At 44.2% G+C, this 13952-nt stretch overlaps 1 protein-coding gene across 1 annotated transcript in view; it reads left to right on the forward strand.

The window, feature by feature from the left end:
* Nucleotides 1–13952, forward strand: part of XRN1 (5'-3' exoribonuclease 1) — a gene marked incomplete in the record, with an annotated part of 157849 nt that overhangs the window by 54110 nt on the left and 89787 nt on the right. Inside the window, 3 exon segments of the mRNA XM_073625962.1 lie at nt 3196–3365; nt 12403–12523; nt 12776–12874. Coding sequence (XP_073482063.1) covers nt 3196–3365; nt 12403–12523; nt 12776–12874 — 390 coding nt within the window.

The following is a 13952-nucleotide window of genomic DNA, read 5'->3' on the forward strand; positions in this document are numbered from 1 at the left end:
GCATGAATGCATAACTCTCTGATTTTTCTGGAAGTCCGCACTAAGATACAAGTAGATTTTTAGACAGCCTTTGTAATAGGAATTACTGTACAGTAAGTCCCCTACATACGAACCTTCGAGTTACAAACTTTCAAAGATGCAAACTGTGTTTGCACAGTTTTTTTCAGTCAACCCATCGGGCTGAACAAAAAAAAAACCTGACAAATCACCATACCAACACAAGCAATGTTGGTGCAACAATCTCTCCAGATGTGCTATTGTCTTCTGACAGGGAGACCCCCCCGCCAGAACGCACTGATCTTTGTTGGACTTACGAAGGAGTTACGAACAAGCTCCCGGAACAGAAGTACAGGACTTGCTGTATATTTTTTGTTGAGATACTCCTTAAGGCAGGGGTCTCAAACCCGCAGCCCTCCAGCTGTTGAGAAACTTCAAGTCCCATAAGGCTGACAGTTACAAGCATGACTCCCACAGGCAGAGGCATGATGGGACTTGTAGTTTTGCAACAGCTGGAGGGCCGGCAGTTTGAGACCCCTGCCTTAAAGTGGATGTAAACCCGAATTTTTTTTTTTTAAATTTAGGCTTGTAACTTGTACCAGTATAGGATTTCATATCATCTGTGCCAAGTCTTGCCACAAAGAGTTAATCCAGCTCTGAGCAATCCTCTTATCATTTTTCAGTGAGATAAAAATGGACAAACAGAGAAATACCAGTCAGTTCTTCCCCCTTGCTTTGAGTGACAGGTGATTTACATATCTCATGCATGAGCCTTAGAGAGGCATTATGTGTAATTCTCATCCCCCCTCCCATTCCTCCCTCTTCTCCAGCTCTCCCAGGATTGGCTGCTCCACACCTCAGCATGATTGGGCATGCTGAAGTCATGTGGTGACTTTTCTGTGTTTTGACTGGATGTTAGTGATCATAGCAAAAGTTCAGTGTAAGAAATACACAAGAGAAAATTTCATATTGACAAGGGGAGTGTAGAGGTGGGCGGGGAGTCTACTGAGATCACGACTCCACCCACCCACAGAATCTGCAGTTTTTTTGGGTCTCATAACAGACAGAGCGGAGACATTTGACAGGTAAGGATACATGCAGGAGGCATGTATATCCTTATAGATAACCACTATGGCAGTAGTTTAGAAAGGATGAGAGTGGGTTTACATCCACTTTAAGGGTTATTTACATCTAAAGGGATGCAGGCACTGCAGGTTTCCTCAGAATGCTGAAAATGCTTGAACATACAGCTTTTTCTTAAGAACAGAAACAGGTTGCATTCTGCTACAAAGTTTGTGTCATTATCTTGCTTGCCCACTGGTTTTAGTTTTACTGTTGTAAATGAATAACTCTAAAGTGTTTTATAAAGAAAAAGCCTTTTAAAAAATGCATAAAAATGTATTCGACCATGAACTGAGATTTGCTTTCTGTTGAGCAATATAGCTTACTGGGCTTCATGTGTTCCTTTCTACAATGAATCAGATTCTTGCTTTCATTTTCTAGCAAAGATTTAGATTTTCTAGTGCTGATTTAAATCCGCTTACGTTTATCGAGCAAAGGCGGATCCTTTTTTTTTTTTTTTTTTTTTTGTTTTTTTTTTTTGTTTTTTTTAGACGTGGTAATGTAATCAAGGCTTGTTGATTAAAGACTTTATTGGGTTTAAACAGATACAGAAGGGCCATGTGGGCCACATCAAACATAACAGCAGAAAAAAGGACTTTTGGAAGTACATTTCGTCAGAACATGTCATAAGTGAAAGAAAACATTCAGGCCTGCATGTACAAGGCATATAAAACCGCAGTTGTCAAGTATTTAGAACATGTCCCTCAAAACTAGCAATGGTTACCCCAAAGTAATAAACAGTGTGTAGTGAGACGATTTCCTGATGCTACAGGAGGGGAGTTAATCTTGAAGAGGAATAGCTCATGGGAGGAGTTGATAGTGAATGTCAGTCAAGACAGAGACTGTATGTGGAGGAACTGACCGCCAAGGGTGTTACAAGTGGGTGAGTGCTAAAGTCAAGGTAAGGAGATAAGAAAAACGCAGACTGGGAAAAAAGGGAGAAGAGAGTGCATTAAAGAAGGAGCAGGAGAAGAGAATTAAAAAGGAAAGAAGTGTGGGGGGTGGTTAAGCTAGGTTTAGGTGGCGTCTAAGGGGGTGGGCCAGGGTTGGGGGAAGGTAAGGGGTAGAAAGAGGAATGCCCCCGTGGTGTATAGGTATCCATCCCCTTCAACCTCCTCCCTTGCTCCTGCCACCTGTAGGGAATACGGTGGCTACCCGGATATGACTGCTGTTAGTATAGGTGTTGGGGGGTATGCCCAAGTGGGAATAAGTCTGGCGTATTCCGTGGTAGTTTGGAAGTAAGGCCAGCAAGACCTGATCTTTGTGAAATTCTGAAGGGTTGTCGTTGTGTGATATAGAAATCGGTTCTTCCATCTCTGCTATTTTGTAAGGTCTAGAAAACCGTTCCTGGATGGTCAGGGCTTGAGTGGAGCCCCAAATCACTGGAACATAGAGCTTGGCTGCACTCACCATGTACATCGCCAGGAATTTGAGGTACAATCTCCTGTGGGGAGAAGCGTGATGCAGAACGAACTGGGCTGGAGTGAAGTCTAACACATTGTGGTGACTGAGAAGGTTATATGGTAAAATTTGGTCCAGGAAGGTTGAAGTGTTGGATAGACCCTCTAGATAGATATTAGCATACCTAATTCTGAGCCACATCTCCAGCATAAGTTGGACATGGAAGACGAGAATAGTGGATCTGCACCAGGGGGTTCTGTACCAGCGCAATTGTATCTTGCAGCCATTTTTCTGGACCGTCATGTTCACTGAGTCTTTATGGATGGAAGTATGGATGCATTCCCAGTCCTCCTTGAATACGTCTGAAGTCAAGTATTTTTCCCAGGATAGGTGTGCATTTCTAGCTTTTGGTGACTGATCACTAATGAGAGCGCATATGTAGTTGAAAAACAAAATGTTGCAATTGCTCCAGAAAAGGAACGATTTTCCTTGCATTGGAGAGGCCATTGATTTATGGCCCAACAGTTTACCTTTGTGAAAAAATTGTTTGACCAATATCTGCTGATGGAGCCAGATACCAGAAAGAAACTGTCTAGACTCTAGACATAAAGCTTGTTAATATTTATTATGCCTATGTAAAGCAGAATTGTATGTGTGAATCATCCTCTCCTGCAGAGGCGACTGCTAGAAGCCATGGAGGCCTGTAATAAGCGGCTGACTGAGGAAGAAAAGACTCGTAATAGACATAGCGAATGCTTCATGTACTGGTTTGAAAAGGAAGAGGACTTCAAATACACCTCTCCCTGGCCAGAGAAATTTCAGAGCATCGAGTGCTGCCGGGCAAGGTAAAACTGCACTCATTATACAGTTGTGATTGAACAGAGAATTTATAAAGGTAAAGATGTACAATGCTGCTAGCACCTGACAGTACAGACATTTAGAGTGTATGGTTAACTAGAAAGCATCCAAATAGTTCTTCTAATTGTTGTGCATTACAACACTACCTTCTTTTGATTGTCCTTTGTTATCACAAATGAATAAACTCATGGCTTTTATTTATAGGAATATGTTTCAGGAATTGTGGGAATTGTGATGAAACTTTACAGATGTAAATCTGCCCTAAATCTGACCTGCCCCAACCTGCCTACTTCCTTCTATAACAGTTCACTGTCATCCACCCTGGATAACTTGGTCCCCCTCACTACCCACAGAATCCTGACCGCTACAACCCTGGCAGACAGACAGACAATACCAGAAGCCTCAAAAAACGTAGCCGCGCTCTTGAGCGTCTGTGGCGTAAGACTAAGTCACAGCAAGATTTCAGCCAATTTAAATCTGCGCTCCAAAAATACCATTCCTTCCTCCACGCTGCCAAACAGACCTACTTTATCACTCTCCCATGCAGTCCCCATCAACTCTTTTCTACCTTTAACGCTCTACTTCATCCTCCATTACCTCCACCCACTAACTTACTCACTGCCCAGGAGATTGCTCACCAGTTTTAACAACCTAAGACCCATCTCATTAGTCTCTTTTTCCTCCAAACTCCTTGAACGTTTAGAACGTTTAGTCTACAACCGATTGAGCATAACCTTCTTGATTCCCTTCAGTCTTGATTTCGCCCACAGCACCCCACAGAAACTGCCCTCCTAAAACTCACAAACTACTTACTAACAGCCAAAACCAACAGTCATTATTCCGTACTCTTAGTCTTGGACCTTTCCGCAGCCTTTGATACAGTTTATCACCCCCTCCTCCTCAACAAAATAAATTTGCTTGGTCTCTATGGCTGCGCTCTCTGTTGGTTCGAATCTTACCTATCTCACCACACCTTCAGTGTCACTCCATCTCTTCCTCTCCAACTCTTCTTACCGTTGGTGTCCCCCAAGGTTCTGTCTTGGACCTCTACTATTCTCAATCTACACATACTCCCTGGGTCAGCTGATAGCCTCCCATGGTTTCTGCTACCATTTATATGCAGATGACACCCAAATCTAACATTTTGCCCCTCAGCTCACCCCATCAGTCCCCTCAGCATCACTGATTTACTAACAGACATATCAGTTTGGATGTCATACCACTTCCTCAAACTGAATCCATCTAAAACCAAGCTCCTAATATTTCCTCCCCCACATGCCCCTTCCCCTGACTTATCTGTCAAGATCAATGGCACATATATAAGTCCGTCCCCACATGCCAGGGTGCAAGGGGTAATCTTAGACTTTGAACAATCCTTTTCAGGCCCACATCCAGTCTCTGTCCACTTCTAATTCACTCCCTGGTTATCTCTCGCCTCGACTACTGCAACTCCCTCCTCATTGAATTACCTTTTATATAGACTATCCCCTCTTCAGTCTATAATGAATGCTGCTGCAAGTCTCATCCACCTTACCAACCATTCAGTGTCCTCCACTGGTTTCCATTCACCCAACAAATACAATTCAAAGAACTAACAATAATTTACAAAGCCATCCATAACTCTGCCACTAACTAGTCTCAAATTGCCAACCAAGCCACTCTCTTCGGTCCTCCCAAGACCGCCTGCTCTCTAGCTCCCTTGTCACCTCCTCCCATGCTCGCCTCCAGGATTTCTCCAGAGCTTATCCCATCCTTTGGAACTCCCTACCCAAATCTGTTCGACTGTCCCCTAATCTATCCATCTTTAGACGATCCCTGAAAACCTTCCTCTTTAAAGAAGCCTATCCTGCTTCTAATACACAGTTTCACCTTTTGTATCAATTTACCCTCCCATTTAGATTATAAGCTTTAATGAGCAGGGTCCTCTGATTCCTGTTGTAACAAATTGTAATGTAACTTTAATGTCTGCCTTCATTTTGTTAAGCACTGCGCAAACTGTTGGCGCTATATAAATCCTCTATTATAATAATATTAATAATCAGTCTGTTTTCTTTCTCAGACATCACGGGACACAGAGCCACAGTAATTACTCATGGGTTATATAGGTATAACTAGGTATTGGACACTGGTCACACCCTAATCAGGAAGTTCAACCCCCTATATAATCCCTCCCCTTCCAGGGATACCTCAGTTTTTACGCCAGTGTCTTAGGTGTTGGACGTGCAAAGATGTCCTGTGCTGAAGCTCCAAAGGGAATATCCTGATGTCCTATACTGGGGCAAGCCAGGCGAACCGGATCCATTCAAAGTGTCTTTTATGGCCGAATTGGAAGGTACCCGGGCCTCATGTCCGAAGAAACGAGGTTTTACCTGTAACGCTTCTCTTTTTAGAGAGCTGGACCCCGCAGATCAGAAAATGGCTTTAAACTTCCTAATTTCTGGCGAGGTGCTTTACAGGGCCAGAACTGCAGGATCCCCCTATTCATAGGGGGCCCCAGTCTCTGACGGTTGTTACAAACGGAGCCCACCGTGAGAGGTGAAGATTGGGTCTGTGTATACAGCACCCTGCGGCTGGATAAGGTAAGTGGAGATTCCACAGAATTTTCTAATTCTAGTGGGTTTTCTCCTTTAAGATAAATGCATGCTATGCCTATTGTGACCACCGGGGGCTGCCAAGAGCACAAACCTTGTCATGCTGGATTGTCTGTCTCAAGTGTTCATGCTGCAAGTTTCACAAGCATCTCCGGCCGGCTCACAGTAGGATGGATGGGGGGATTTCTCATGTCTGAATGTTCCCCCCCAGGCTAGGGAGGCCACGGAGGTCTAGACAGCGGTTATACCGCTCAGGCACCGCCGCCCCGCCGCCATCTCCGCCATTGCTGTTGTCAAGGCAAGCCCTTCACTACCAGCCTATCTCCCCCCTCCCCCAGCCTTCCTCCATAGCAGTTCAGGAGAGTCGGCCAGCATGGGAAGCGCTCGTTTTTTTCAAAATTCGAGCGAGTGGGGGGGTGGGGGGCGGGACGTCACCACAGAGTGCTTAGACTCCCACTCAGGCCAGCTGCAGGCTATTAAAAGGCACTCTGTACAGGTGCACTCAGCCTTTGGAGAGACACAGAGCTGACAGTCGCATGTAAGGTGGGTTCAGGTTCTGAGGGCCCCTGTCAGCAGCATCCTCCCCCCCTGATGGGCCAGGGACGGCTAGCCAGGGAGAGCCATCGGGGTCAGGGGCTACACCTGCTTTTGGCACTTCAGCCCCTGTATATATTACACAAGAGGTTTTTTCCTCAACCATTAATGGTCTAGAGGAAAGATTAATGGCCGTGATTACGTCTTCACTCAGTAGAAGAAAACGCACTAGGCCTTCCTCTGTTCCCCAAGACCCTCAGGAAGAGGAGCTCTGGGATAAAGGAGACGAATCCCTTTCAGAGGATCGGGATGGGACGGATGATTCCTCTTTGGAGGAATCAGGTGGAGAGGGGCCCTCTGCGACTTCCCAAGAGGAGAAAGTCTTAGTGCAGATCCTTACTGGATCGGTCCGCTCCACATTTAAGTTGCCCGTACCTGAAACTGCTAAGGAATCCTCTTCTGCTTTGGGGTCACTGAAACCTTCCCAAGCAGCACATGCTTTTCCTGTTCATAAATTACTTGAAAAGCTCCTTTTATTCTGAGTGGAAGCACCCAGATAAGCGATTTCTTCCGCCGGAAAAGTTTTCAAAGCTTTATCCTATGGAAGAAAAATGTATTTACATGTGGAGAATGCTAGCCATTGATGCGGCCATTTCCTCCGTAAATAGTAGTCTGACTTGTCCTGTAGACAACGCTCAGATGCTCAGGGATCCTGTGGATAAAAAGATGGAATCCTTATTAAAGGATGTTTTTTTCCTTAGCAGGATCAGTGGCCCAACCTGCAGTAGCAGCGATTGGAGTCTGTCAATACTTAAGAGACCATGTTAAGCAGGTCATCAAAGTATTACCTGAACAATAAAAAATAAATAAAGTGCGCTAATTATATGAAAATACACACATAGATGTGAATACATGTGGGTAGTAGTAAAAACCACAATCTACTGAGAGCAAGTAAATGACTCCATGAGTGGTAAAAATATATAAGTGTAAAACATAAAAACTCAAATAAAAAGAAGAAACAAAAAATGTGTACATGTGAAATACAATGATATTAATAGCGTGAAAATCTGAAAATCAAACAAACTCAGTCCATGGGTTCAAATATAAAAAGTTCATCAGTGAAAAAAAGCTTCCATCCACTATACAGCTCAGCAGCAACTAATCCCCCTATGAGTGGATTGACAAGGGAGAGAGATGTGCAGGATGGTGCAAATCCACTGGCGGTGACTCCAATAAGTAAGTGATAAAGGTGGACTCTTGCCCTCCGTGTTGGACCCCCTCCTTGGCAGGGTCTATCAGGCATGCAGATGCCCCTTTGAAGACGTCTACTAATGACGAAACATTTAGGGCGTGGCTACGTTGTAAGCCGTCACGATTGCCCCATGTTATGCACGGGTTATTACGATTTTTATATGCCGGCTTGTTTTTAATTGTATTTTCACCTCACGGAGCGTGCACTCTCCGTTGCGGTCTGTACTTTTATTTAATAAATTCCGAAACTTTTTACACTATTGGAGCTCTGCTCTTTTGTTTTTTTCCTTTGCCACACTGGGAGCAAGAGAGCTTTCCTTCCCCCCTCTCCAGGCGTTTCACTTGGACCAGCCCGGATCGGAGACAACATTCCTAACAGCTGCTGGGGAGATCTTCTCATTACATGGTCCCTGCAGAGGGCAAAAATCTGCATGCCTGATAGACCCTGCCAAGGAGGGGGTCCAACACTGAGGGTAAGAGTCCACCTTTATCACTTTCTTACTTATTGGAGTCACCGCCAGTGGATTTGCACCATCCTGCACATCTCTCTCCCTTGTCAATCCACTCATAGGGGGATTAGTTGCTGCTGAGCTGTATAGTGGATGGAAGCTTTTTTTCACTGATGAACTTTTTATATTTGAACCCATGGACTGAGTTTGTTTGATTTTCAGATTTTCACGCTATTAATATCATTGTATTTCACATGTACACATTTTTTGTTTCTTCTTTTTATTTGAGTTTTTATGTTTTGCACTTATATATTTTTACCACTCATGGAGTCATTTACTTGCTCTCAGTAGATTGTGGTTTTTACTACTACCCACATGTATTCACATCTATGTGTGTATTTTCATATAATTAGCGCACTTTATTTATTTTTTATTTTTCATGGTATACACAGATATTGGTGTATTTTGTGTGCAGCTTTTACCTTTGACCTTTTTTGCTCTGCAGCGCAGTTTTTCTTTTTATTTTTGAACCTTGTTATACCATTACCTGAACAACAGGCTCGGGGTTTGCTAACCTTCCAGCGGCCTTATGTTAGGTTGTTGACGCCATCAGAGATTCTATCAGGCAAACCTCCCTGGGGTTGGTGCATATACGTAGAATCCTATGGTTGAAAAATTGGTCAGCCCGAAGCACCATGAAAGAAGTTGCAGGCTGGGTTTCCTTTTCGTGGTAAAAGGTTGTTTGGAGAAAACTCGGATAACTATAGCAAGAGAATCTCCTGTGGGAAAAGTACTCTCTTACCTGTTAAGAGGAAGAGTAAACATCCCTCTTTCAAATGGACTCTCTCCCCAGTGCTAGGGGCTTCAGCCTCCAGGCAGTTACGACGGCTTTCCCCCGTCTGGGGCTACAAAGGACAGTCAACCCCAGGGACAAAAGAAGTCCTGGGGGAAGAAGTCTTCAAGACAAGATACTAAGACCTCTTCATGAGGGGGCGCCCCCGCTCGCTCGAGTGAGGGGAAGACTGCTACAGTTCTCAGAGCTGGCAGGAGGACTTCCAGCACAGAGGGGTAAATCTCCACGGTAACCTTAGGGTACAAGCTAGAGTTACAAGAATTCCCTCTCCTCGTTTCCTCAGATCAGGTGTTCCCTGAGACCCAGAAAAGAAGCAGTCGCTCCTTCTAGCGTTAGGGCGACTTTTGTCGCAAGAGGTCATCAGGGTGGTTCCCACAAAGGATCAAGGATTGTGTTTCTATTCCAACCTTTTTACGATCCAAAAGACCAAGTGGGGATGTCAGACCCATTCTGGATTTAACACATCTGAATCGATTCTTAAGGATTCAGTCCTTCCGCAAAGAATCAATTCGGACAATAATCTCCATCCTGCAGGGAGGAGAATTATTGGCATCGATTGATATCAGAGATGCATATCTACATGTGCCCATTTTTACTACTCATTAGAAGTTTCTGCGCTTCGAAGTAGGAGGGCGCCATTTCCAGTTTGTGGCTCTGCCCTTTGGGATAGCCACTGCACCTCGTGTGTTCACAAGGAGCGTGGCTCCTCCTCTGGCCACTTTAAAGGCTCAGGGTATGACTGTCATAGCATACCTAGACGACCTGCTCTTGATAGACCGGTCGGTAGCTTCCTTGAACGGGAACTTGAGGACCACGGTCAAGTATCTGGAACATCTAGGTTGGATCCTCAACCCAGAAAAATCTTTCCTAAACCCAGTAGGAAGACTGGAGTATTTAGGTCTGATCATAGATACAAGCCAAGGGAAAGTGTTTCTTCCTTAGGCAAAGATATCTGCTTTAAGGGAGCTGATTCTGACAGTCAGGACCAAGAAGGGGTCTTCTGTCCGCCTTTGTATGAGGCTGCTAGGAAAGATGGGGTCTTCATTCAAAGCAGTTTCCTGTGCTCAGTTCCATTCAAGACTACTGCAACACAGTATTCTGTTGGCCTGGAACAGGAAAGTTCAGGCATTAGACTTTCCGATGCACCTGTCGCATGCGGTGCGTCAGAGCCTCATTGGAGGACGAGGGATCCTCTTGCATGCGGGACGGATGCGTTGGTGATTCCGTGGCATCGGTTCTCACTGATTCATGCATTCCCGCCTATTCTGCTACTGCCACGACTCCTTCGCAGGATCAGGCTGGAAAGGAAGTCGGTACTTCTGGTGGCCTCCGCTTGGCCCAGAAGGACTTGGTATGCGGAAATAGTAAGGATGACGGTGGGTTCCCCGTGGACCCTACTGGTACGCCCAGACCTGTTATCTCAAAGTCCAATGTTCCATCCTGCCTTACAAATGCTAAATTTGATGGTTTGGCTATTGAGACCCACGTTCTGAAGAATCGTGGACTTTCAGGTCCTGTGGTATCTACCTTGATCAATGCAAGGAAGCCAGCTTCCAGGATGATTTATCATAGAGTCTGGAAAGCTTATATATCCTGGTGTGAATCCAGGGGTTGGCATCCCAAAAAATATGTGATTTGCTACAAATGGGTTTTTGAACTGGGTTCTGTCTGTGTTACAGAAACAACCTTTTGAACCAATACGTCAGATTCCTTTGGTCTTGCTGACAAGGAAGTTATTTTTCTGGTAGCCATCTCTTCTGCTAGAGGAGTATCAGAACTAGCAGCTCTTTCCGTTATAGAGCCTTATTTGATCACAAGGATAGAGTGGTACTGCGCCCTCATCCTAGTTTTTATCGAAGGTGGTTTCAGATTTTCTTTTAAACCAAGACATTGTTCTGCCTTCCTTTTTTTCCAGATCCCTGTTCTACGGAAGAAGGGTCACTACATTCTTTGGATGTAGTAAGAGCAGTCAAGGTCTATCTAGGAAGCAACTGCTCAGATTCGCAAAACTGATGTTTTGTTTGTGCTGCCAGAAGGTCCCAGTAGAGGACAAGCAGCATCAAAAGTGACCATTTCTAAATGGACTCGACAATGGATCATTCAAGCTTACGGTTTGAAACAGAAGATTACTCCGTTTCAGATCAGGGCACATTCCAAAAGGGATATTGGTGCTTCTTGGGCAGTGCATCACTGGGCCTCTATGGCTCAAATCTGCAAGACCGCAACCTGGTCTTCAGCTCATACATTCACCAGATTTTATCAGGTGGATATGAGAAGGCATGAGGATATCGCCTTTGGGCGTAGTGTGCTGCAGGGTCCTCAGGTCTGATAGCACCCTACTGGGTTGTGACCCCCCCCCCCCCCCCTCAGTTGGCATTGCTTTGGGACATCCCATCAGTAATTACTGTGGCTCTGTGTCCCGTGATGTCCGAGAAAGAAAATAGGATTTTTTATAACAGCTTACCTGTAAAATCCTTTTCTTTCAATGGACATCACGGGACACAGAGGTCCCGCCCCTCTTCTAATACACTTATATTGCTTTGCTACAAAACTGAGGTATCCCTGGAAGGGGAGGGATTATATAGGGGGTTGAACTTCCTGATTAGGGTGTGACCAGTGTCCAATACCTAGTGATACCTATATAACCCATCAGTAATTACTGTGGCTCTGTGTCCCGTGATGTCCATCGAAAGAAAAGGATTTTACAGGTAAGCTGTTATAAAAAATCCTATTTTTTGTTTTATGAAGGCAGTTTCATGTTGTGACCTGAGTGTTTGCTTCTTCTAGTGTGTTTGTGTTTCCATTATCCTAAAATATTATATTACCTATGCTATATTGCTGAAAGTTTGTGGAGACCTGACAATCACACCTACTAAGTTTTCAATGTAGTATGTAGACGCCCCTCAGACTTGAATTCAGATGTTTCTAGTGAAGCATAATCTTATTGTTACAGCATACAAAGACATTTAGACACTTGAACACTTCCAACCTTGTAGCAGTAGTTTAGATAAGGGTCTTTTCTGTTCCAGCATTACTGTGCCCTGGTCATAAAGTTTGTGAACCAGTTTGGTTGGAGAAACTTGAGTGTGTCTTTAATAGAATCCTGACCCCAGCCCAATTCAATTAGATAAACTAGAACACCAATTGTGAGTCAGCTCTTCTCATCCAATATCAGTCCTTCACCTCACAAATGTTCTTTTGGCTAAATGGCTACTATTTCCCCACTAACACACCAAAATCTTTGTTATGGACTAGGATGTCCAGCAAGCTTATATATGTGCAATGATCTGTTGTCTACAAACTTTGGTCTGTTAATGGTGTTATCTTGTTCCTCTTTTCTTGGCAGGAATAAGAGTATTTCACTGGATGCATGGCATGTGGATATGGTTGATAACAAAATCACAAAAGTGAACAAAAGTGCACTGTATTTTTGTGGCTTCCCAACTCTAAAGCACATCAAACACACGGTAAATCGTCCTAACAAAATGGGCATTGTATTTGTCATGGTTTAGCCCATTGTACAGCTAGACTGATCATCTTATTCCATGTATGTTAATGGATGCCTTTTAAGAATGCTTTATTGGATGTTATTCAGCTCCAGTCTTTTTCTCTGCATGAAGACTTGTTATTTAGCAGGAGTTTTACTTGTGCAATTTCTACATTTAAATTCGATTATTAAAAATCTGTTAACGGCAAGATATGTATTTCATTTTTGTCAGTTCTCTCTGAAGAAAACAGGAGTGCAGGTGTTCCAGCAGACTAGTAGAGGAGAAAATATGATATTGGAGATAGCGGTTGATGAAGACTCTGATAATATTGTAAGTAGGTTTGGTGTATATTAATCCAATCTAGTTGATTGTTTTATTTTTTTGATTTGTAAAATGTAAATTTACATTTTATTTCTTTTTCATACATCGTGGGACACAGAGTTTGGCTCAGTTATACTTCATCTGCAGGTGAATGGACACTGGTAGACCAAAGGTCTTTAGACAGGAAGTGATCCCCTATATAACCCCTCCCATACAGGAAGTACTTCATTTTTTAAAAATTTTTTTTACCAGTATCTGCAAGGTGGATGGCATGGTTGTTTAAGTTCTCTGAGCTCCAGGTCTCTAGTCCCACAAACGGTTCTTAAATTAATCAGGGGTTTGACCGATCTGATCCATTTGACTCAGGCTCTATATTCTTAGATAAATGCTACCTGAGCCTCGCAAAGAAGACTCAAGATCCTGCAAGGTTTTGCCTGTAATGCAGCCTCCGGGCGCTGACTATACGGGGAGTTTTGGGCTTGCTGCTGTGGGTGTTTGCAATATGTACTTTTTTGCTTGTTTCTGGCTGTTTTTTACCTGTATGATGGCGCAGGACGATGCACCATTTCGCTTTGATTCACCATGGCGCACGTGCGTTCGCAAGAGTGCCGCTGGGCTTACTTTATTCGGTTGTCATGGAGTACGCGGCTTCGCTGCACACGTGCTGTAGTCTTTGTCTGGGCGTACGAAAATTAGTGTAATACGCGAATACAGCCACGCCCATTTGCCAATACCACGTGCGTGCGCACGCATGCACAGAACGTTCCGGCGCACAGCCAGCTTATTTAAGCTGTGTATGCCAAGCATGCGGTGCTTCCAGAAGGCAGTTGTGGGACACAGAGCAGGCTCTGAACCAGGCATTTGCAGCAGTTCATTTCTCCTTACCCGGGTCACGTGAGTCACCAGTTGTGGCTTGGCAGGCTAAAGGTGCTTAGTAGGATTGTTGCATAGTGGCTTGGTGTGCCCTATTAAAGGGTGTCCCTTCTGAGGTGTGTTTAATACTACACCCAGGTACTCTCTTTTTGTGGCTAGTAAATGTCTTCAAAAAGAAGAGCGGGACTAACACTACAGGGAAGGGCACACCTAT

This window comes from Aquarana catesbeiana, linkage group LG04, assembly GCF_042186555.1.
Source record: "Aquarana catesbeiana isolate 2022-GZ linkage group LG04, ASM4218655v1, whole genome shotgun sequence".
In the NCBI taxonomy this organism is placed as follows: Eukaryota; Metazoa; Chordata; class Amphibia; order Anura; family Ranidae; genus Aquarana; species Aquarana catesbeiana.